The sequence below is a fragment of the Zingiber officinale genome, chromosome 9B (assembly GCF_018446385.1).
Source record: "Zingiber officinale cultivar Zhangliang chromosome 9B, Zo_v1.1, whole genome shotgun sequence".
Lineage (NCBI taxonomy): Eukaryota > Viridiplantae > Streptophyta > Magnoliopsida > Zingiberales > Zingiberaceae > Zingiber > Zingiber officinale.
Window position 1 is genome coordinate 115,947,666 of NC_056003.1, and position 23,982 is coordinate 115,971,647.

The 23,982-nt window shown below is 39.0% G+C and overlaps 5 protein-coding genes across 7 annotated transcripts; 2 read left to right on the forward strand and 3 right to left on the reverse strand.

The window, feature by feature from the left end:
- The first annotated feature begins 3,978 nt into the window (after positions 1–3,978).
- On the forward strand, positions 3,979–6,797 carry LOC122025728 (probable small nuclear ribonucleoprotein F). The gene is made up of 5 exons (XM_042584588.1): positions 3,979–4,106; positions 4,514–4,601; positions 4,874–4,911; positions 6,440–6,504; positions 6,578–6,797. Exons 1-5 carry the CDS (start codon positions 4,101–4,103, stop codon positions 6,639–6,641), a joined length of 261 nt encoding a protein of 86 aa, XP_042440522.1. The 5' UTR covers positions 3,979–4,100; the 3' UTR covers positions 6,642–6,797.
- A 1,752-nt stretch (positions 6,798–8,549) lies between these two features.
- LOC122022675 (putative serine/threonine-protein kinase) lies at positions 8,550–10,840 on the reverse strand. Its single transcript, XM_042580726.1, has 7 exons — positions 10,704–10,840; positions 10,458–10,616; positions 10,250–10,377; positions 9,970–10,183; positions 9,642–9,873; positions 8,919–9,069; positions 8,550–8,807 (listed from the first exon to the last, which is right to left on the reverse strand). Exons 2-7 carry the CDS (start codon positions 10,600–10,602, stop codon positions 8,550–8,552), a joined length of 1,128 nt encoding a protein of 375 aa, XP_042436660.1. The 5' UTR covers positions 10,603–10,616; positions 10,704–10,840.
- On the forward strand, positions 10,688–23,843 carry LOC122022678 (Golgi SNAP receptor complex member 1-1-like). 3 transcript variants are annotated; one of them, XM_042580731.1, is made up of 6 exons: positions 10,688–10,816; positions 12,576–12,679; positions 22,489–22,716; positions 22,829–22,996; positions 23,245–23,358; positions 23,574–23,843. In XM_042580731.1, exons 3-6 carry the CDS (start codon positions 22,522–22,524, stop codon positions 23,685–23,687), a joined length of 591 nt encoding a protein of 196 aa, XP_042436665.1. In that variant the 5' UTR covers positions 10,688–10,816; positions 12,576–12,679; positions 22,489–22,521; the 3' UTR covers positions 23,688–23,843. The 3 variants fall into 3 exon arrangements, with proteins under 3 accessions (XP_042436665.1, XP_042436663.1, XP_042436662.1); XM_042580729.1 differs by lacking the exons at positions 10,688–10,816; positions 12,576–12,679 and adding an exon at positions 19,058–19,191; XM_042580728.1 differs by lacking the exons at positions 10,688–10,816; positions 12,576–12,679 and adding an exon at positions 19,888–20,110.
- LOC122022677 (protein ENHANCED DISEASE RESISTANCE 2-like) lies at positions 16,524–17,775 on the reverse strand. The gene has a single exon (XM_042580727.1). It carries the CDS (start codon positions 17,666–17,668, stop codon positions 16,712–16,714), a length of 957 nt encoding a protein of 318 aa, XP_042436661.1. The 5' UTR covers positions 17,669–17,775; the 3' UTR covers positions 16,524–16,711.
- LOC122022679 (low temperature-induced protein lt101.2-like) lies at positions 18,431–19,041 on the reverse strand. The gene is made up of 2 exons (XM_042580732.1): positions 18,835–19,041; positions 18,431–18,764 (listed from the first exon to the last, which is right to left on the reverse strand). The coding sequence occupies exons 1-2, from the start codon at positions 18,919–18,921 to the stop codon at positions 18,630–18,632; spliced, it is 222 nt and encodes a 73-aa protein (XP_042436666.1). The 5' UTR covers positions 18,922–19,041; the 3' UTR covers positions 18,431–18,629.
- Positions 23,844–23,982: the final 139 nt, after the last annotated feature.

A 23,982-nucleotide genomic window follows, 5' to 3' on the forward strand; every position in this document is an offset into this window, starting at 1 on the left:
TCCGTGCACCAACTCCTTCCTTGAGAGATTTTTGATATTCTTCATGTTGGTGTAAGCGAGTCTCCGGTGCCAAAGCCACGTCTCCTCTTCTTTGGACATGAGACACTTAGCAAACACATTAGTAGCACCAAATAGTTCAACTTGATAAATATTTTCTTTTCTATGGCCTATGAGAACATTGGTGTTTAGTTCACTATGTTTGACTAGGCATTGAGATGAGTTGAACTCAACTCTATACCCCGAGTCACATAGTTGACTAACACTCAAGAGATTAAAAGCCATGCCTTTTACTAGTAACACATTTTTTATTACAAATTTCTCCGAAATTCTAATATCTCCAATTCCTATAACTTTTAGCTCACCACTATTACCAAAAGAAACGGTACCTTTACTTTTGTGTCTAAATGATGAAAATTTTGATGAGTCTCCCGTCATATGCTTAGAGCATCCACTATCTACGAACCATGTTGTTGGATGCTCCCCCTTTGCGCATGCCTGTTTAAACATGATGAACCAAATGTTTTGGTACCCACACTTTGGGTCCGGTAGCATCAATAACAAATTGCTTGGGTACCCAAGCTTGAACAACCTTAACCCTTGAAGCATGGTTTCTACTAATTAGGGACATGAATTTAACTTCCTTATCTTGAGATTTGAAACCTAGTCCCGCTTTATTGTACACGCCTCTTTGAGCTCCTAGAATCATGTCTAAGTATTTTGAGCTTGAAGTAAATTTTACTAGAGCACATCTAAGATCATCAACTTGTGATTTCAATGATACATTTTCTTTTCAAGATCATCAACATCATTTTTGTCATTTTCATGAAGCATGCAACTTTCACATGGCACAATTTCATTTTTGAGTGATTTCAATTCATTTTGCAATCTTTTGACCTTCCCTTTTGATTTAACTAGTGCATTGGTTAAGCATGCAATGGTGGCATACATCTTATCAAGCTTGGGAGAAATTACCTCATCATCACTAGAAGATGACTCACTTGAAGACTCCACATCTTCTTCATGACTATCTTCATCTTCACTATCTTCTACATGACTTAAGGCCATGAGAGCCATGTGCTTTGAGCTCTTCCTTTCATCTTCTTCCGATGAGCTTGATGATGAGTCATCCCATGTGGCTTTCAACGCCTTCTTCTTTTTCTTGATCTTTTCCTCTTGCTTCTTCAACTTTGGACACTCCGTTTTGTAGTGCTCCTTTTTCTTACATTCATAGCAAATTACATCAGTTTTATTCTTAGAATCCACAAGAGATTTACCTTTTCTTTTCTCATCATTGAAGATTTTCTTAACATCCTTTTTGTCAAACTTCCTTGAATGTCTCATCATTCTTCGAACGAAGTTTGCCATTTCACTTGATGATAGCTCTTCATCACTATCACTATCACTATCTTGTTCGGATTCTGAAGATGACTCCTTCTTCTCCTTTTTCTTTTCCTTGTGCTTCTTTTTGCTCTTTTCACCTGCAACCAATGCTATACCTTTCTCCTTATGGCTTGTGTTAGCTTGCTCATGCAATTCAAGTTCACAAAATAATTCATCCAATTTCACTATTGACAAATCCTTGAAACCTTATAAGCATCCACCATGGATGACCATAAAGAGTTTCTTGGGAAAGATTTTAAAGCATACCTTATGAGATCTCGGTTCTCCACACTCTCTCCAACTGAATGAAGACCATTTAGGAGTTCCTTGAATCTCCCATGTAGTGAGCTTACCGTTTCTCCATCCTTCATGGTGAAGTTTTGAAGTTGATTTATCAACAAATCCCTCTTTGCAATTCTTGAATCCTTGGTGCCTTCATTTAGTTCAATAAGCTTATCCCACAAATCCTTGGCACTCTTAAAGGGTCCAACTTTGTTGAGTTGTTCCGAGCTTAATCCACATTGAAGAGTCACAATCACCTTTGCATTTGCTTGAGCCTTCATTTTTTGTTCAACAGTCCACTTGGATGACTCAAGCATTTTTCCATTTTCAGTTGGCGCCATGAATCCCTCCGTGATTGAGAACCACATATCAATTTCGGTCATGAGATAGTGTTCCATGCGGCTCTTCCAATAAGCAAAATTGCTGCCTTCATAGAATGGTGGTCGTGAAGTACTATGTCCCTCCTTCATTGACATCTTGTAGCTCTTTAACTTGTGCTTTCTTGACGATGAATCCTCAAAAGCAAACCAATGCTCTGATACCACTTGTTAGGATCGGTTGAGCTAGAGGGGGGTGGGGGGTGAATGACTCACTTCTTTTGCTGACCAACTTTGTTTTGCACAGCGGAAATCTGAAGGCAATGCTAACACCGGTATTTACTTGGTATCCACCTCCTCAAGGAGGTGACTAATCCAAGGATCCACACCACTTACACTCTTTCACTATCGAAAACCCTCCTTCTCGGAATCACACCGAAGGTGGAGAAACCTTAACAGAAATACACCTCTCCCTTTTCTTCAAAATAAATATCACAAACGCTACAAAGAAGAAGTAGAGAAAGATTACAAGATTTAACCAACTTCTTCTTTGCAGGTGAGATTTCAGTACGTAGTAGAGAGGAGCTTGAACCCTTTGCTTTGAATCTTTATCACTTGAGAGCTTTTAAAAGGCTTGGAGAGCAATGGAACAGTATATGTTTTGTTGTGCTTGTTTTCCCGTTTCTTTCCGTGTTTTATACGTTGAGAAAACTAGCCGTTTCTCACGCCGCCGTCGCCGTGGATCGATTGAAGTCATATTCCAATCGATTCACAACTATCCGTTGGAGGCCATCGCGTCAAGATCAACGGTGCAGATTCTTTTATTTGACTTGGATCGATTGGAGGCAGCGTTTGAATCGATTCAGCCGCTTGCTCATGAAATCGCAGCTTCTTGAATCGATCGGCCGATCGATTCAGAGTGATTCTGTGCTTCGCACAGAATGTTCACGGATCGATCGGCCGATCGATTCAGTACCTTGAATCGATCGGCTGATCGATCCAGACGCATTCTGTGCTGCGCAGAACTTTACCAATCGATCAGCCAATCGATTGCCTTACCTTCAATCGATCGGCTGATCGATTCAGAGGCAATTTACCGCACAGCCATGTCTGAATCGATTTTTCAGTCGATCTCTGACAGTGAGCCTATCACACACATAATCTTGTGACTTGCAGGAGCTTCTCTTGCCAAGAATCCGGTCTCCGACCTTCTTGTACTTCTCTTGCCTTGCATCTGGTCTTCTGACCTGCAAGAACTCTTTTTGCCAAGAATCCAGTCCTCGACCTTCTTGGTCTTCTCTTGCATCTGGTCTTCTGACCTGCAAGAAACTCCTCCTGCAAACTCACAATGCATGTTAGTTCCACCGTATTAACCTAAACTTAAATAATTGTCAACACATTGAAACTTCCAGGGCATGATTGCACCAACATATATCACACTAAAAAAATATATATTAGTTTTTTTATTCATAATTTAATTATCATTCTACATTTAAATTTACTAATATTTTTTTGATAATTAAATGTTTAAAATTAATATTTCATTAATATTTGATAGGTTAAATTTTTTAAAATTCAACCTCCAACTAATATATAAAAAAATATGATTTTTATTTTTAATATTTTATTATTTTTTATGAAATTAATGATATAATTTATAAATGTAATTATAATTAAAATATATTAAATAAGTTAAAAATAATAAATTTAATAAATCAAATCTTTACAAATATACATAATAAATTTTAATATGCTACTAAATAAATTTAATTTAAATTTATAATAAATAATAATTACATTTAAATATCTAATATGTAAAAATAATGAAAATAATAATTATAAGTTAATTACATTTAATTTTATTAGTTATATAATAAAATTAAAAAAATAAAAACCTCTCCCACACTAAAAAATTAATTTTAATTAGCATCAAATTTAGTGTTTTGATGATGGATTGAAGATGGTATTAGTAAATGGCCCGATCACATTGTTAAAGCCCAGTTTCAACGGCCCATCTATAAATAAGTCTTCTGCATCTCGCTCCCAAACCCTAGCGGAGCGCACGCCTTTCTTCTCCTCCTCGCCGGTCGTCGTTGTTCCCGTGCAGTTAGTTCTTCAGCAATGGCGGTTAGTTCTTTATCTACTATCTCTTCTTTCACCCTTTTACGCGTTTGTTTCTCGTGGCGTCTTTAGGCTATTGATAGATCTACCATTTCTCTCATCTCTGAAGAATGAAGAAATCTATCTGTCCTAGCAAATCATTGAAAACAAATATTTTTTCTTCCATCAAGATTGTAAAGCTCTCTCTGGTTTCTTCTGTAAATTGTGAGACGTGTTAGAAATCAAGTTTTAGTTGTTTTTGAACTTGTGCATTGATCTCCATAATTGTTTCATTTTATCTCCGTTCTTGTATTTCTTATCGATCCAAGACAATGTTTCCATCCCGATTGTTGTTTTGTAGTTTGTTCTCTTGCCTCATTGAATTTTTCCGCTAAAGAGCACCTGTAACTTTCTTTTCTTTTCCTTCGTTGCAGACTGTGCCAGTTAACCCAAAACCTTTCTTAAACAATTTAACTGGGAAGCCTGTGATTGTAAAGTTGAAATGGGGAATGGAATACAAAGGTAAGTTATGTCTCAAGCTCATGACTATGCAAGTATGCTTAAGATAGTCCGCAAACTTGTATCTCAAGCAGTTAGGGACACAGGAAATCCCCTGTGTCAAGGGATCATATAGACCAAAAAATAGTATGTTTAAGAGAAATAACTGCACGTATGTATATATGTTAGTGGCTTATGCACTTGTTATATGATGATTGCATCTAATGGTTGATTCTGTTGAGACTTCTACAAATATCATTTAACTCACTACTGCAATTTTCTGTCTGTTGTCACAGGTTATCTTGTGTCAGTAGATTCCTACATGAACTTGCAGGTATGTAAACAGTTTTTGCTGATCATAATAGTCCCTCAATATATAAGTACCTCAACTTTTCATCAGGAATTTTAACAAATCACGTCCTTGTTACCAATTGATTATCCTCAATTCTAGTGCAAGTTGTTAGAAAATCAGCTTGCAGCATGATTTTCTGGCAAAAGTAGATATTTGAGTTTTCCCCCATTTAAGATGATTATTTAGGAGTTTTTCATAACTAAGCTTAGGTTTTAACTTGTCAAGTTGACTGCTTGGTAAAAAGTGGCATAAAAACCCCATAAGTTGAGAGCCAGCTGAAGAGTTGGGCATTCTCGGATGCATCAGTTGAGAATGTTAGGTTTGTTGATCTTAATCTGTGAATCCAACCCCTTTTGTGGCAGTAAAGGCGAAACCGTCACCTTGGCGGCCCCTCCAAGGTGACCCCCTACTATCGGGAAGGGAGATTAATCACGGGAGGCTTCATCCAACAACAACAACGCATGCAAGGATGAGTTGAGGCAACTGCAGGGCATTCGCTCTTGTTGGGAATCGACCCTCGGCCTATTGACAGCAACACCCTTGTATGAACTAACTATGCCAACCCGTGAGGCGAATCCAATCCCTTTTTGATTGAACTTTAGGTGGATTTCATATACCTCAAAAAAGTACCCAAAAAATAAGGTAGAATGATCACTGAACATCTGAGATTTGATCTGTGGTTGAACGGTGGACTCACCCCTAGGATCATTGCGATTGACACGCTTTTCTTCTTAATATCAGATATTAACATACAGTCATTAGTAATGGATCAAAGGCATGGAAGCAGACTTTTAGTTGTACCACCCACTATTTGAAAGGATATAATAGTTCCTTCCGGGTGCGTGTTAATTGATGATGGGGCAACACTTCGACATTTCACTTCTACAGGGAAGTCTCCTGGGAGGAATTCCTCCAGGCGTATTACAGCTTTTCATAGAGGGGGTAGATTGAAGTGATTGCAGCAGAAAGCTGACCTGAAATAGAAATATAATTCTGTCTGTTGGCTTTGTAGAAAGATTAAACATGACCATAATTATTCTTCTCATATCATTCTAATACAATGGATTGAGGGGGTGCATCTATGCCACCAGAGGAAATGCTATATGATAGAAGAGTTCTCTTCACCGCGTAAGATCACTGGAGGTTGCCTTTTTTTTGTTCTCCTTCTTGCCCAGTAAAGTGGAGCAAAGAAAGGTTGCTTGCTACCAAGCCAAGAGCTTGCAAAATGATTTTCAAATGAAAGTTAGATATTGAGTTTCTCCCAACCTATGATAATCATTTTGATGTTTAATCCTCTTCCAATTTAAGATGGCCATTTTGGGTTCTCTCACCCTTTCAAAGTTGATATTATATTGTCATTTTTCACCATGTAAGTTTATTTCCAAATCAACTTGGAAGTAACTTAGAAATCTAATTCTTTATTTCAAAAGCCATACCACAATGACCTTGAGTTTATCGATAAATTGCTCTTTTTATCTCACTTCGATTCCTTCAAAATCTGACCCTACAGTTGGCCAACACTGAAGAATTCATTGATGGCCAATTTACTGGAAACCTGGGGGAGATTCTCATAAGGTAGGCTTTTCAAGATCCTCTTCCATGAACTTTAGTATTATTTTTTTTTATTAATTTTGTTTTCATTTTGCAGGTGCAACAATGTTTTGTATCTTCGAGGTGTGCCAGAGGATGAAGAGATTGAAGACGCTGATTGAGGATGGTTATTTTCTCGTTCTTATTTTACAAACTTTGCAGTCAGATTATTGTAACCTAGTGAAACTTGAATTGGAATTTTTTAGATTGTATGTATTTTAAGTCTTGCACCAAGAACTGATACGGGATGAACTTAAGCTCCTTTTTACCTCCGATCACTGAAGGGCCACTTAGTTTTTTTTGATGTAAAATAAAAACAAATGCAATGGCCAGCTCGCGACCAGCCTGTGAGTTTGAGCAATTATGGTTTGGTCGCGAGCTCATGTCCGGCCTGTGAGTTTGCGTGACTACGGTTTGGGTCGTGAGCTCACGACCTCCTCACAAACTCATGGCTAGGCTACTACAAGCTCATGGCTTGAGATGAGGTCAAGTCATCGTGACTAGGCTACTGCATAAGCTTTTTTCTTCTTTTTTTTCATGATTTTTTTTACACGTTTGCTGCAAAATCAGGGGAAAATAATTGTATAATTAACACCCAATTTGCTAAGATTATAACAATAACATTTTTTTTATCCCCATGGGATGTCCAATTGCGGTATGTCCAATCGATTAGAGGCGGTGGATGAGCGATTACCCTTTTATTACAATAATAATAACATTTTGATCACAAATTTAAATCAAACATCATTGGCTTAAATTAATAATAATTTAATATTTTCTTATCGAAATAAGCCGAATAGTTTCTTAGGGTTTTAACGGCCGAACCAACTTGAACCGGCAAACGGTAGCGATTTTGAATTTTTGTTTCCGGTTCATTGACCCTAAAGTTGTCCGTCGACTTTATGGTTCGATCGGGTCGGGCTTCTTCTCCAATAGCTCAAGCGATCACATCGTCGCTCGCCGGCGCGCCCTTATTCTTCCCCGGCAACGCCGCTGGTTTCTTAAACACTGCCGCCTGTGTCCGTGCCGGAGAAGTAATCTCTCTCTATTCTATCTCCTTAGCACTGGAGACGTCTGCCGATAGGGCACTTGTCAATGAGATCAAAGTAAATGCATTCGAATGATTACTGGAGAATGGAAGGGACTTATTGGATCTGATGAAAGATGGAGCTCAGGTGGAGTCGAATAGCGAAGAGCAGAAATCTGGGGAAAAATTGCCTTGCTGCTAACATTTTCAAAACATCCTTATCGATTCAGCTTCTGCTTCAGAGACTCTACAGGTAAAGATTTTGTTTGCTTTTCATGAAGGTTTTCTGAAATTGGAGAAAGATTTAGAAGATGATACCGCGATCTGAGTACTTGGAAAATGGTGGATCAGAGGGTGCGAATGATACCATTCTGTCAGAACCGATCAGGTTGAGTTTACGAGTGCAAATCATACTAAGAAGAGAAGAAGAAGAAATCAAAGGCTTCTTCCTATGATGGCGAGGTTGGTGATTTAGTTAATGATGAGAATTCAACTGAGGAAGCTCTGTAAAGAGGATCATGACTGGAGCGAAGAGTTCTTCAGCTGTCGAGAGCATCCGAAAGCCTCAAATTTGGTCTGCATAGATCAGCTTTATTTAGCAGTAATGGGCAAGCTTGATGGAAATGTTGGAGGATGGCTTGATGCAACTTCTTTTGAATGTCTAGAAATGCTTTGATGGTGTGAGCTTGCTGATCATCAGTAGTGCTTGTTTCGATTCACAATTCGCTACAATGTGATGAACTTCTATGCAAAACCAGGAGTATGAGATTTGTCAAGCTCATCTTAGGTTTTACAGACTTGATTGATAAAAAGCCACTTGCAACATGGAGAATTATTCAAAACATACATTGCTGCAGCATTATCTTTATTTAACTTGTAAAGCTTCTAACTTGAAAGATTTAGCCTTACAGTTGCTACACGTATCTGAAACATATAACTAGTTAACTTTCCACTGTTCTGCAATTGCCATATTAATGTTTACTGGGTGTCTGACATGAACAAACTAGGGTGATGGAGGCCTGATGCTAACCCTTGCCTTCCTCTCCAAAAATGTTGGTTTTACAGGAGTACAAGATATCTGAGCCCTACAAGTCAGCATGGCCACTATGTCAGACATTGGAGGCCTCAAGTCTGGGTGTAGCTGAAGGCACAGCAGAGCAACTTGGCACACCTGCAACACTTCTTTCTCCACTGTTCCTTCATCTAGTAATTTTGGATCCACTATTTCCCTCACCTTTGATCTTTCATATAGCTTCCATGTCTGCAAGATGATAATTGCTTTAACTTTATTTTATTTGTTTGTGTAGATTTTGAGTTGAACTGAAGATGGATTCAGAAATGGAGGAGCAAGGAAAGGGAGATGAGAGCTTACATATTCTGGAAGGTATTGCATCTCAATTGGAAGAGAAAGATCCGTGTTGGTCCTGCAACTGATGATCTCCAGCACAAGAACACCGAAGCTGTAGATGTCGGCTTTTGCCGAAAGCTCACCTCGCAGAGCATATTCAGGTGCACAATACCCTCTGAATTTTAGACAATGATATGGAATGATTTTGTTGAACTATTTTACAGAAAAAATATCCTCGTATATTGGTTTTAGCAAGAGCTGCTCCATATAATCAATTGCTAAAACACACTCCAAGTTGATTTGTAAAATGATCCTCATATTTTCGGAGAGTAGACTGATTTGCAAATCAATTCGTGTCCAAACTTGGAACAAGGATGACCTACTTTACTGTCTTGGATGCTTAAAATGTTCAACTTCTACTGTCTTGAAGTTGAATATGGTGTAAACTTATACTTTTCAAATAGCAAGTTAATTTACAAACCAGCTTGTGAGTTGAAAAATGACCAAGAATGCGATTTTTAAGAGCACAGGTTAATTTGTAAATCAATTTTTACTCAAATTTAGGGCAAAACTAACCTATGTTAGGGTCTTCAATGGTAGAAATGTTCATCTTTAACCTTAAGTTGACTAGTGTGCCAATTTGTGTTATAGGTAGGGTTCCTTTTGGGGGAACAAATATCACTAACAATTTATTATGTGGACTACTTTTGATAAACTGTCCTACGTACAACATGAAAATTAACTCACAGAGTTCCTGCAAATCTTGTGCTGAGATAAGTTTGATCCTCCGGGAAGAACTTGGCCAGACCGAAGTCGCTGATCTTAGGCTGAAATTTCTCATCTAGGAGGATGTTGCTGGCCTTGATATCTCTATGAACAATCCTCAAGTTGGAGTCCTCATGCAGGTACTGCAATCCCCGCGCTACTCCGACAATGATTTCAAATCGCGTCTTCCAGTCTAGACATTTCCCACTCTTTCCTATTTGATCACCATGCTCAACATGTCAAAACCATGATTATATACAAGCAAACAAAGCGGTCAATATGTTCCATAGGAAAAATTAGATAGTAACACCAGATATGATCTTGTTCAAGCTTCCATTGGTCATGTACTCATAGACGAGCAGGCGCTCTGAGCCTTCCGAGCAGCACCCAACGAGGCAAACTAGATTCTTGTGTTGGATGCTCGTCAACATTCTGACCTCTGCAAGGAACTCCGACTCACCTTGCTGAGATTTCCCAACACTTAGTTGCTTCACCGCAATGATCCTTCCATCATCTAACACTCCCTGTTCATGAAATATAGTCTTGCATAGAGCTCAATGACAACGATGAAGAACAAGATAGATATCAACCTTATAGACTGGACCAAATCCACCTCCGCCTAGTTGATTCTTCGGGTGGAAATCCTTTGTTGCTTTCTTCAGAGTTCGATAACTGAAGTAAGAAACCATCCGAAGATTGCCACTGAAGGAATCAGGAACTGAAATTCAACAGAAACAAAACTAACTCATCCATCATTTTTTTTCCACATATGATGAAGAAGATGGTGATGGAGTTTACAAATGGGGCCTTTGGTGGAGTTGGCAATCTTCCACAACGACCCCTTCCGCTTCCTGCACCTCCAGCAAAACACCATGAGTGCAAAACCAACAAGAAGTGAAGCTACCGCGACGCCGATAAAGAGCAAAAGTGATGATTGCTGCATTGGAGCTGCAAAGTCTGGTACAAGATCATCAGTGTTGGCTTGTTTTTGATCCAATTATTGTTAGAATTATATGTTTCAATGGCAGTAAAGATCGAAGGTACCTTGGAGAAACTGAGGTGGAATCAATCTGCTGGCTCTTCAGCATAATATGATCCCTTCATGCTCGTGGAGGAAGAGGGGGCATCGTTGGGAACAGGAAGGGGTGGCGAAAAAGGTATTATTTTCAGTTATTTGAATCCGATACCAATATGCTTTAGTTGACTGGAAGTTTCGAATTCAAGTTGAGTTTGGGTTTCCTTGGATTGTGTGTGCTTGCATGTTTCATATATTTATTATCAATTGGGGCCAAACCTACAGCTAATGACCAGATAAGTCTCTCTTTAATTACTCAATAATTGTCATTTTTCATTTGTTTTGAACCTTGAGAAAGAAACAATTGGACCAAGTCTTGTAATTAATTAATATTTTGTGATTAATTGAACAGAAAGTTAATAATAAGGAGAAAAATTGGATTTAAATACTTGTGGACGGCAGCAGCTTAGTTTCCAATGCTGGATCAATTCAATCTCACATACTTACAAAATATGAAAAATAATATATTATGGTGTAATTTTTTTTAAAAAAAATAATTTAATAACTACAAATAATGGAATTTAGTTATAAAGTAGTTAATATAACATAACACAAATTGCCATCCTCTATTTTTATTTTCATGATGTACTTATTTCTCCTAGGGCGGTAAACAAATCAAGTCAAGCCAAGATTTGTGGTGTTTAAGTTTGTTTGATAATGTAATGGAACTGAGTCAAGCCAAGATTTGTGGTGTTTAAGTTTGTTTGATAATGTAATGGAACTGAGCCAAGCCAAGCCAAACCTAAAATGAACCAAGTCGTTAAAATGATTGTTTAAACTTGGATTAATTTCTTTTTTATAAGCTTAAGGTTGGTTTGAGCTAGATTCATTTAGATGTTATCGAGTTTTGTTTGAAACTTTTAAATTTTAAACTTATTTGATTAGTTATTGAGCTTCGTAATATAAATTTATTAGTTCATTTTGAAAGTTTTTTTTATTTATTTAGCAAGTTGAAAAGAATTTTATTGATGAACATGATTCACGAACATTGTTCAGAAGTATTGTTCACGAATATTGTTTAGGAACATGAACATTGTTCACAAATGTTGTTTCGAACATTGTTCACAAATGTTATTCATGAGCATTGTTCACAACGAGCTAAACACGTATATGTTCAAGCTTATTTGTTTAGTTAAATAAGTTGTTCAAGTTTATTCATTTAATTGAGCTTCTATATATTGAATAAACATAAACAAAATCTTACCAAACTTGTTCATGAATATTCAGGCCTAAAGTTTCTCCAATTTATTATTCTTGTAAACAGTAAAGAAAAGTAGATAGGAAAGAATGAATATTGCCAACAAATTAGTCATCTTAAAATGCATCCACAAGATTACATAATTTTCTCCTTTTATTATTTTTCATTGTTGCTAGAAAGAGACAAGAAAAGGAAAATAAAATACTTGAAAATTCTAAAGAAAGCTATCACAAGAGCTGTCATGATGTGATGAAGATTATGCATTTATTTCTTTTAATTTTTTTCAGTACTCATGTCTTCCTGCTATCAGAAAAAAGAATATCCAAATGAAGTTTACAATGTGTCTCAGATATGTGATATAAACAACCAATTATGAATCATTTTAAAGTTAGTGATATAATCAAACTGTAGAGAACTTCAGTGTCAGGCTCACAATAAACTAGTGCCACTTGGTGTTGTTTGTGAGCTAAATACCATTACATGTGCTTAATGTGTTATCACTACATGCCAATTGTAGAATCTTGAACAAAGAAACCCAAAGGAAGCAAGAATTGGGAGAGAAAACCAAGAGGGAAAATTATTTGTATTGAATACGTGTTCTTAAAAGATGTTTGTTTACTAGAAGAAAATATTTTTGTTGCAGGAGGACAGATTGGCAGAAGTTGAGTGTTTACAGAAAGAAGCAACACAAAGCTGTGACAGAAGCATAAGGGACATTTTCTGTAGAAAGAATACAAAAAAGAAAAGGTGAGTTCCTATGAGTTTCTGTTGCTCCAATCTCGTTGAATAGACGATATCTATCACCTGAAATTGACTAGGAATTGGTTTGGGGATTTAGGTATTTCAGTATTCATATTTCGATATTGAAGAATATCCAGGTGAATCTGTTTACAAGAGGAAAGATCGTTGTTGTGGAAGGACAGAAGTAGTGGTAATGGTTCAGGTACGAAACTATGAAATGTTTACAAGAGTCTATTCGATAGGATTGGAGCCATGGAACCTTAGAAATGTTCGAACTTAGATATGTATACTATTGCGGCATGTGTGATGAAACCAGTCAGGGTGCGTTTAGTTCAGCCAAATAGTTATTAGAGTGAGTTGGAGTTGATTAAACCAAGAAGGCTATGTAGTTGGTTGGACCAAATTGACGAGGCTAGTTGAACGAGTCAAACAAATAGGTTCAAGCATTTGTGAGGAGATCAATTGGGCCAAGGGCAAGTTGAGCACATAAGGGTTGGTGGAACTGAGGTGGCGTTTGATTCTTTTCTAGGAATCGAAATGGGAATGAGAATTATAATATTGTAGAATGAGAATGAATATGAACATAGATATCGCTCTTAAAAATAATATTTGATTAGTTGAATATTTTCTATTGGAATAAACTAAAAAAAAAATTTTACCCTTAGAGGAAAATAAGGAAAAAAATAGATGTGAGAAAAAAATATGACAAAAGAGAATGATGAGAGAGAAAGTGCGATAAGAGAGAAAATGATATGAGAAAGAATGAAGAAAGAGAAAGTGTGATAAAAGAAAATAAGGAAAGAATGAGAGATCATAATGAGAGAGGATGAGGAGAGAGAAAATATGATGAGAGAAAAAGTATGATGGAAGAGAATAAAGAGAAAGAAAGTGTGATGAGAAAAAATGAGAAGAGAATGTGTGATGTGATGAGAGAGAAAGTGTGACGAGGAAAAATGAGGAAATATATTGTGATGGGAGAGAAAACATGATGAGAGAAGATAGGGAGAGAGGGTGTGATGAGAGAAAATGAGAAAAATAATGTTTGATCGGTAAGATTGAGGAGACAGAAAGTATGATGAGACAAAAACTATGATAAGAGAGTGCGATGAGAAAAAAATGAGGAAAGAAAATGTGATGAGAGAGAAAGTGTGGTGTGAGAGAAATTATAATGGAAGAGAATGAAGAGAGAGAATGTGTGATTGAGAGATTGAGGAGAAAGAAAATATGATGAGAGAGAAATTACGATGAGAGAGAAATTACGATGAGATAAGTCAAGGAGAGCGAAAATGATATGAAAGAAAATTTGAACAAATATATTAAGAGTATTTTCGTCCAAAACTTAACTCTCATTCATATTTCCATCAAAACCCAAAGGAGGAGGTAGATTTTATCAATAATCAAATTTTTGGGTTTCATTCTAAAGTTTTAATTTCATTCCCATCAACCAAATATAAAGTTTGGAAATGATTCCATTCCCTTGTTCCTAAACCCCTAAACCAAATACCACATGAGTAAGCGAAACGATTGGGCAAACAAGACGAAGTGAGTGGAATAGTGCAAACCAATGGGTCTAAGGGAATTGATTAGGCTAGGTAGGCTTGCTTGAACTATGAATCAAATAAAATATTCCATGTATCAATGTTTATCATTCCTGGTATATTCTTTTCTTTATAATATTTCTACGATCAAAGATATAAATATTTATTCCATGTCAATTTCATTCCATGAATCATTCATAATTTATCCATTCTATGTCTCTTACGGACGAATAGTTTGCTAGCATATGACAATATTGTTACCATAAGATCTAGGGGTCAAATTTCGACTAATAGCCGAATGTCTACCATCTCTCATGCGTTATTCAACTGCCCAAGACTAATAACCATCCGTGATTTACTTTTTTCATGTTAACCTAGGGGCGGACTGATGGAAATGCTAGAGAGAATCCAATCGGCTTTGCCACCATGAAATAACCCAACATCAGTTAACATAGTGATTAAGCAAATGGATCAACATAGCTGCATTTTACAATTGGGTTTAGGGTTTATCCATTAACCATGGAAAGAAGGCGCCACTAACCAATCGTTAGAGCATCCACATCAATTTTCCTATTACTATATCTGAAATATAAGATAAATGACTCACTTTATTAAATTTAAACAATCACTTTTCACTACACACTACATCAACTAGGGTTGGAGCAATCCCAATGGTCCGCGGGACCATGTGTTTTGGTGTTTGGGCAAAGGGTTTAAGTTAGGTTCACCCTTGTATTTGATATGTGTATTTGAGTTGTGCAGGTTTACAGGATACACATGTGACTCAGGTTGATGGCTTCGGGTCCGGTGAAGGATGGAGCATCTGAGGGACCGTGGACAAGACAGCAAGGACAAGGGCCGAGGGAAGCGACTTCGAGGCATACGCGAAGGATGTCATTGGGGATGAGCCGCGTGCTTGAATGCATCCGAGGGACGAGAGCCAAAGGAAGTAAGCTTGAAGGCAAGAGGTCAAGGCTGCAAAGAAGCGTCAAGTGAGTCATAAGGGTGAGGGTACGAGTGCACGAGAAATTGTACTCGGAGTAAAATCCTAATTTTAGGATTTTACTGTAGCAGTATTGTAGCGGTACTGTAGAAGTACTGTAGTAGTCGACTGCATGTTTTAGCAGTCGACTGGTGCAGTCGACTGCATGTTTTAGCAGTCGACTGGTAGGCGGGGTTTTCCAACCCGTGGCCTATAAAACCAAAGCTTGGGAGCTTGGTTTGAGTTGACGAAATAGAGGTGGTTAATCTCTATTAGTAGTCTACTTGTGCCCTAGCGTCAAAAGAGCTCTTGTGAGGGTTGTGGTGAGGTTTCTCCACCCACAAGGAGGTTTGAGCTAGCCGGAAGTTTTCCGGGGAGTAATCCACCGAAGGATCGGGATCGTCCACCTTACGGACAGCCGTGGAGTAGGAGCTTTATCTCCGAACCACGTAAACGAGCTTGTTAGCGGTTTGCATTCTTTCTTATTCTTGTCTTTAGTTTAGCTTGTATTTTGTATTGTATTTCCGCTGCGCAAGCTAACGAGTGTAGAAAGCAAAGGATTTGGGGGCGCCGTCTATCCAACCCCCCTTCAAGCCGGCCGACCGATCCCCAACAGGCGCCACTAACCAATCGTTAGAGCATCCACATCAATTTTCCTATTACTATATCTGAAATATAAGATAAATGACTCACTTTATTAAATTTAAACAATCACTTTTCACTACACACTACATCAACTATCCTAAAATTTTCATCATCCTTAATTTTTTTATTATTTTCTACTCTTTCTACTATTTTTTTATTATATTTATGGAATGAGTGGAAGGAGAGAGATTGAAAAAATTGAGTGGAAAGAAAGAGATTAAAAAGAATATTATTTTATTTTTAGGATAGTGATTTCATTTTCTAAATTTAGAAAATCATTATTTATCAAATCTAAATTTAGAGAATAGATAAGGTAGCTGATTTAAAGATTTTTTAACTACCCTATCTAAAATTTAAAGTAAAATCTTTGGATAGGTTGGATAGGGTAGCTAATGTAGATGCTCTAAACTAAAAAATATAAATCCGTGGAGCAATCAACCAAATTTAAATTGAGAACATCTTAACAAAATAAAATTAGCTCAAGTCAAGCTTTTAACCAACTCAAGCTTGTTAAAAAAAAAAACACAAACTAAAATTGAACAAATGGTTCAACAACATGCTCGGCCTCGTCAAACAAGGTTGAATATAGCCTTGGCCACCAATGCAACTAAGTAAATGACATCAAAGAATAAGCTCGAGACAGAACCATCAACCGGCCACAACAATGATTATTTTTATGGCCTTATTCAATGAAACAATAACTTTCTATTGTAGATTCAGCACTGAAATATCCTCCTGTTCTCTCTTGTTGAATATTAGAAGTTACCAATAGGATGATGCATTTGAACAGAGAAGAAGATATCATAATACCCTCAAGTTTAAACTATTTTCTCCTAAAAGGAGCACATCAGCTGTAAAAACATTCACCTTTTCTCAACCTTGAGCTTTGCCACAGCCATTGCCATCTCCGGACCTTGACAGATCGTTGTGATGGTTGACCTTGGCCTGCCCCCGGAACCCTCCTTTACCAGCAGTCTCTGCTGCCCTGGGCCGAGTCTCGACGTAGGTGGCCGAACTCATCTCCATCTGTGACACCCTGACCGCGCCGAGGAGCCGCTCGGGCAGTTCTTCCTCCGACTGGGCTTCCACCAGAAACCCCATGTCTATGGTAACCGCCGTGACGAAGCCCAGGGCGAGGCGGAGGATGGCGTTAGCGAGGGAGGAGCTCCCGACGTCAACATCGATCTCCAGGTAGTTCTCCCCCCGGTGGTAGTTGCAAGTGAGCGCCTTCCCGAGGAGGCAGGCGGCGTGGTTCCCGACCGCGGTCCTCACGATCCACGGCCCCTTCACGATCCGGTTCACGATCTTGAACCGCGCGTTCCGGAAGGCGTCGTCGCCGTGGACGAATCGGTAGAAGAGGGATCCGGGCGGGATGGGATCCTCCGCTACGAAGTAGAAGACGGCGGAGTGGCACTCGCGGCCGGGAACCTGGATGTTGACGGCGAAGAGGAAGGCCTTACCGGACTGCCCGAGGGAGTGCGCGCGGCGGAGGGCGGAGGCGATGCGGTTGTCGGGGCGACCCAGGACGTCGTCGAGGCGGGAGGCGGATCGGAGCCAATCCATGCCGGCGGGCTTGAGGAGCCAGTCGTCGGAAGGGATCTTCTGGCGCCTGGAGAAATAATTGGGGCCTCGGAGGTGGAAGAGATCGCCGGGAGGGGAGGCCCAGCCGTTGGATCCGGTGTTGAGGTCAACGTGGCGGAGGGAGCCGCCCTCGATCGCGGCGCGTCGCCAGTCGTACTGGGGCTCCTCCGTAGCCCCCGCCACCTCGACAGTGAGTTCGGTTCCGTCGGGGGAGTGATCGGAGGAAGGGTTCTTCGTCGTCGGTGACATCTCCGGCGAGGACGCTTGTCCCAAGTACTATCGAGGCCAATCACCGGAGTCGAAGGTCGTGCCTTCTATTTACCCAAAGAGGAGAGATCCCCAGCCCTGAGAATGCCCTCCTCGATCACCAAAATTAACAAAATGCCATTGTGCAATGGACACTTCCAGAACTACACGCGCCGCATTCTAGTTCGCTGGAGTCGATTTCTGTACCCTGTCCGCCAGAAACAGAGGACGAGATAACAGCTGTACGGGCCGGACGGTTCCATAAAAGCAAAGAAAAGATGTTGATAGAAATTGGATCAACTTAAGCAAAGAAAATTAATTTTAATTTCGGAATCATTTTTAACTTTACAATTGAAAACTTTATAATATTTTAAAATAATAGCATTCAAACTGTAGTTTTATAATATTTTCCATTTAAAATATCTTTATTCCATTTATAACATATTAAAATAAATTATTGGTTTAATCAATTACTAAACATAAAATATTAGTATAGAATAAAGATATTTTTGGCATCATGTTGATAATTAAGGATGCCTTTCAATTTGTGTCCCAATTTAACTCAATACTCAAATTCAACTTAACTCTTTTTGTCGTGATCTATTGTCGCATCATGTGGGCCACTTGATACGATATTAAGTGATAATTTAGACTTATAACTATCATTAAAATCTAAATTTATGTCTCATTAAAAGTTCATTCTGAATCTTAAATATTCATTAAATTTATTTTTAGAATTTAGTAATAAAATTATAAATCATTTTCTTTGCTTCCTCAAAACTTCATTAAATAAGAGTAACAATTGCAAGAAACCCCTTGAAATTCCCAAACTCCGCACTCAAACCATCAACACACAAACCACTTCCACAAATTACATGACAGATCTGAAGCTCTTTATTGTCAACTCCAACGCATCGATTGAATCTCGCAAACCTACACAGCTGCCCATCGATGATTGATCCCCCTACACCGGGCGATATTCGTCGTTGTCGTCATGGTGGTGATGGCCCTCAGGGTTAGTAACGATCACATAGATAGCATAGATGATTCCAGGGATGTAGCCCAGTATCGTCAACACCACACACAGCCAAAACTCCATCTACAATCGATCGGTTGGTGAAACAAAGAAACGAAAAACTTGCGAGAGAGTTTAAGCCAAGGCGACTTACTTTGCAACAGCCATAGCGGAAGAAGACGCCCAGAGGAGGAAGAATGATAGCGCACAAGATCTCGAGGAATCGAATGCACAACCCCATGATTACTTTACTCGATCGTGGTATGCTTCTTCTCCTTATCCTTCTGCTTCTTCTTATTTGGATCTGGGATCTGTTGATATGGAAATGATAGACGATGGAAAAGCCAATAAGGGTTTGCTACGTGGTGCAGTGAGCTGTGAGATCAATTTAAAAGGACGGAGCTGGGTCAGTGATGTGATGTGAGAGGTCAAAGCGCGGAATCGACCGTTTGATTTTGCCGACGCTGGGTGGAGTCGGTGATGAGCGGTCGAGATTGAACCAGTGGGAATGGTATGATATTTATTTTGGAAAATAGAATTTAAAATTGAAAAAAAAATACTAACCGCATAAAAAGGTTATGCGTAGACGTTTGCGGGGCGGAGGTGTCGGTCGGCCGGCCGGCCGGCCGGCCGAGATACACCGCCATTGCCGCGTCGGAGGGGTGCTGCGAGCCACCGCGCGCCTCCGCCGATGGAGATGATGGATGGCCGTAGGAGACGGTGGAAAAGACTCCAGAATGCGGTCGGCGGCGGCGGTGGCGGGGAGAGGGAAGGTGGTGGGTCGAATTGAGGGAAGGCGTAGAAGCTCTCGGGGCGGAGGCGCGGCCGTCCAGGATCCGCCGCCACTGCCGCGTCGGTAGGGGTGCTCCCAGTCGAGGTCGGACTAGCGAGCCATCGCGATGGTGGACTAGATGGAGGCGGCGCAGGGATGGAAGGCCGAAGGAGGGTGCGGAAAAGGCGGCAGCATGCTGTCGGAGGCGGCGGCGGCGGCGGGGGGTCGACTTGGAGGAAGGCGTATCCGGAGGTCGGAGAACATCCACGGCGGCCGGTAGCCGGCTCGGATCGATGAGGACGCCATTGAATTGGGAATGAAGAACTGCGACTTTTTGTAGAAGTGATTGGCTCTCAGCCTCTCAGACCAAATAAACCCGGTTATTTTTAATCTCTTTCCCGACTTCGACATAAACCGGTGGAATCATGTCCGACCTGTCGGCTTTTGAATGGAGTAAACCCGGTTTATTCGAGATAAACCGTGAGAGAGGTGAATTGGTGGTGGTGGAGGAGTCGACTTCGATCGGTTCGGCCATCGATTTCAATTGTGTGCGTGCTTCAAATCATAGCGCTCGTCGCGGAAATCGCGAAGTGACGACTGGCTCGATCTCCGGAGGTCGATCATGGAGGCGTCCTCGTGGGACGCCCTTCGGAAACAGGTGCCCTAACTTTGCCCGGATTTCTACTGAAACCTTCCGCTTTTGTTGATTTCGCGTGGAGGTTTCTATCCTCTCTATGATTTGAAGGCTTCATTGTTCTTTTAACTTGACCTTTGATCGATTCGGCTTCCTCCTCTGAATTATGCTGTCGGCGAAGGAGGTGTAGGTGCCTTTTCCTTTGATTTAATCAGAAACCAAGGAGCCCTAGTGCCTCAGATCTGTTCGTTTCTCCAGATTCACGATATGTTTTGTAGATCTTAGATTCTCAGTCTCAGTAACCGTCTTGCAAGATCATCGAAGAAGTACATTGACTCAAATCACCCCTGAAATAATGTGCACAATACTGCGAATTTATCAGGCTGTTTTTTTTCCTTAATTAGTATTTTCCTTGGTTCATATTTCAATTGCTTCTTTGTTTAACATTGCATGTTGAATTGAAATTCTGGGCAATCATTATAACCTATTCTGCCAGGAATGCTGAAAAGGGATTAAAAAACTTGTCTTGAACTGATGAACATCACAGTTGGATGTTAAGGCTAATCAAAAGGCTTCTAAACCATCGTTTTAAATTTCATTTTCCTTTCTATACATAGTTATGGATGTTCGATATGCTAGTTAAGAACCTGGAAGGTGTCAATGCAGCTTTGAAAATATTGTGCATCAAAACACAACTGATTTGTGGATCCAAATGAACACACCATCGTTACATCACACCCACCCTCTCTCAATCACATGGACATTTAATTATCTCATTCTTCTTCATGCATTATGTTAAATTAGTGTTATCTCAATGTCTCCTACCAAGCCAAATTATCTTCACTAATCTTGTTAATGCGTGTAGATACGATTTACAAGCCTGAAAATAGATATCTGATCTTTGAGGGAAAGCATACCAACAAACAATGATGTAAACAAAGATTAAACAACTTTATGGAATCTATGAGAGTTTGGTAATCCAAACTTGTCATGAAATCATTAATTTGATGAAACTTTGGTGTTTCACCATAATTTCCTGCCTTATTATCCATACTATATTTTCCACATTTTACTCTATATAATCCACTTATATAACTCAGTGAATACAGCCATAAGTTGATATATCAGAAAAACACCGATTGCTATTATAATCTGAGAAGGTTTGATGCAGAGTTTGAGGGAGAGCATTAGGAAGTAAAATATAGCCAATACTGTACTTTCTTTATTAATCTGGTTCACCCTTTATTCCATGTAATCCACTTATATGAACTAGCACTGAGGTGTTTAAAAGGCAATATCTAGAATTTTACAGAGAAATTATGTCACTTAGTTGTTGCAATGAATTCCATTTTTTGATTCAAACTTCAAGATGCTACTTCCTTATAGGACATTTTAGAAGAGCTTAATACAACATTGCTTGCATTAACATTTTGATTCACCAATTGCCAGTCAACTTTTTAGTGTTGGATTGTAAGCTATACCCATTCATATGTCCGTCATCATTGTGAGCATCAAACTGTATTTGTTCCAACTATTTGGGATCGGCTAAATTGATCTTATGCACCATTGAGCTTTATTCAAGGCTATGTCTAGCTATGAAAATTAAGTTGTTGCCGAACCACTGTCAAATTTCATACAAGTTCTTCAAAGAATTATTGTTTGTTGGAAAGAAATATCCCTTAATTTTGACAGTTAAAGGATATGCATAGTTACAAGATGGTTTCTAGGACTGTTCATATTGTTCTTCATTTACTGAAATGCTGAAAAATGACTTCTCAATTTTCTCTAAGTGCACCTGTAAGCAGACATGTTGGAACCGTTATTCCATTCATATAACAATTCGTTAGGAGTGAGATTTTGCTATAACTAGTTATAAACACAGCCTGTTGGCTGTTGTAAATTGTTGAAGTGAGGACAACAAAGAATTTGAAGTAGAATGCATAAGAAACTAGATGAAATTAAAAACTGAATGGAGAAAATTTATATTATGCCATCATCAAACATGCATCACATTATGACAGTTTATTAGGTATGAAATGTAAAGTCCTCCTTTTATAACACAAGGAGTTTAGGATGAGAATTTAAGATCCTTCCTAATTCTGAATTAGCTTTTCCATTAAAAGATAAACCTAATTTAACAATGGTAAAGAATTTCATTTTCTCTTGCTATACTCTACTGGTCGAATGCAGTTCGTTCCATGTGTCATGATATCGAATGTACCTCAATCTGTCTGTAGCCACAAGCTGTCACCAGTCAAGGATAGCTTGTGAACTGATGCTAATCTGTGGGTTCGTTGCCTACATGATCAGTTTTCTGGTTATTTTTTGGCCAGCCTTGTGTTCCACCACTGTTAAAGTAATTTTCTCATTTGATAAATATGTTTCCTTCTCCTTGTTGCTAGGCAAGGAAGCTTGAAGCTCAATTGGATGAGCAGATGACTTCATATCGTAGACTCGTTTCGTTAAAATCCAATGGTTCAGAGACAGATCTCGAACCTGGAATTGAACATTCACTAAAGCAACTCCAACAAGTCAATTTGCAGATGCAAATCTGGGTATCTTCTGGAGGCTCACAGATTATTTCTCACACACTGACACGGCATAAAGAAATTCTACAAGATCTCACTCAGGTACTTGATTCTGCTAACATCTTTTGATGTTTGGTTAAGGTTTTATCAAATATGATCTTGGTACACAAAAATGTTAGGAATTTAATCTGATCTGTGATCTGGACTCCTTCAGGAGTTCTACAGGCTTCAGTCTAGCCGCAGAGCAAAACAAGAGCGTTCTTCTCTTCTTCTAGACTTTAGAGACTTCGATAGAGCAAAGGCAGACATGGAAGATGGTGCCGATACTGAGCAACATGCTCTACTTAAAGAACAAGCAGCTATAGGTAGAAGTTCAGGGCAGGTGTGATAACTCTCTCTATTCTTTTTCTCATCTGTATTATGTGCATAGAGGAAGGGATTGTAGTTGAGGGCGAAGTCAAATAAAATATTTTTGAATACTTCCTTCTACTTCAGTTTTATTGAATGACAATATGATTGTTTGAGGATGATAACATGGAAAACAACTACCATAATCCGTAATTATAGTTCTTACATATCAAGTGAATAATCTCCCCCTCTTATACAAACTTTGCCTTCAAAATGCCACAGATGGACAATGTAATCTCGCAAGCACAAGCCACTCTGGGAACACTAGCTCTTCAGCGTTCCACGTTTGGTGGCATCACTACCAAGATCAGTAATGTCAGCAGCAGACTTCCTACGGTATGTTGATCAATGCACATGATTTCTGCACAATTCCACCCTTTTTTTTTTCTCTTGAATTTAGCTGATTGAAAACGTAAAAAAATATATGTCGACAATAAATAAAGATCGGGCTCAAAATTCTAAGTTTTTTTTTTCATAATTAAGTGTCTTATCAGCATTTCTACCTAAAATTTTATCATGTGATGATACTTATTCTACAATTTTGTCTGCAGGTAAATCATATTCTTTCATCAATTAAAAGGAAAAAATCGATGGACACCATAATCCTGTCCCTCGTCGCGTCAATTTGTACGTTTCTCATGTTGATTTACTGGTTGTCAAAGTAATTAGTGTCTTAATTAATTACATATAATGGCGAGGTGAAGCCATCTTTTGTATCTTATAAAGATTTAATTTCCCGTATGCATTAGTTCTCAAGGGAGGAACACAATGTTTGACTTTGAGTTTAGTAATCCAGGTCAATATTCAAAATGTTCTTCTCATTTGGGATTCGATCGAAATCTGATCTTACCGCATGCTGCATGGGAGTAAGGTATTAGAGCGTGTAGCAATTATTTATAATAAATATTAGCTTTAAAATGGTCAGTAATGTTGCAAAGTTGCAAATTATTTGAGATTGTA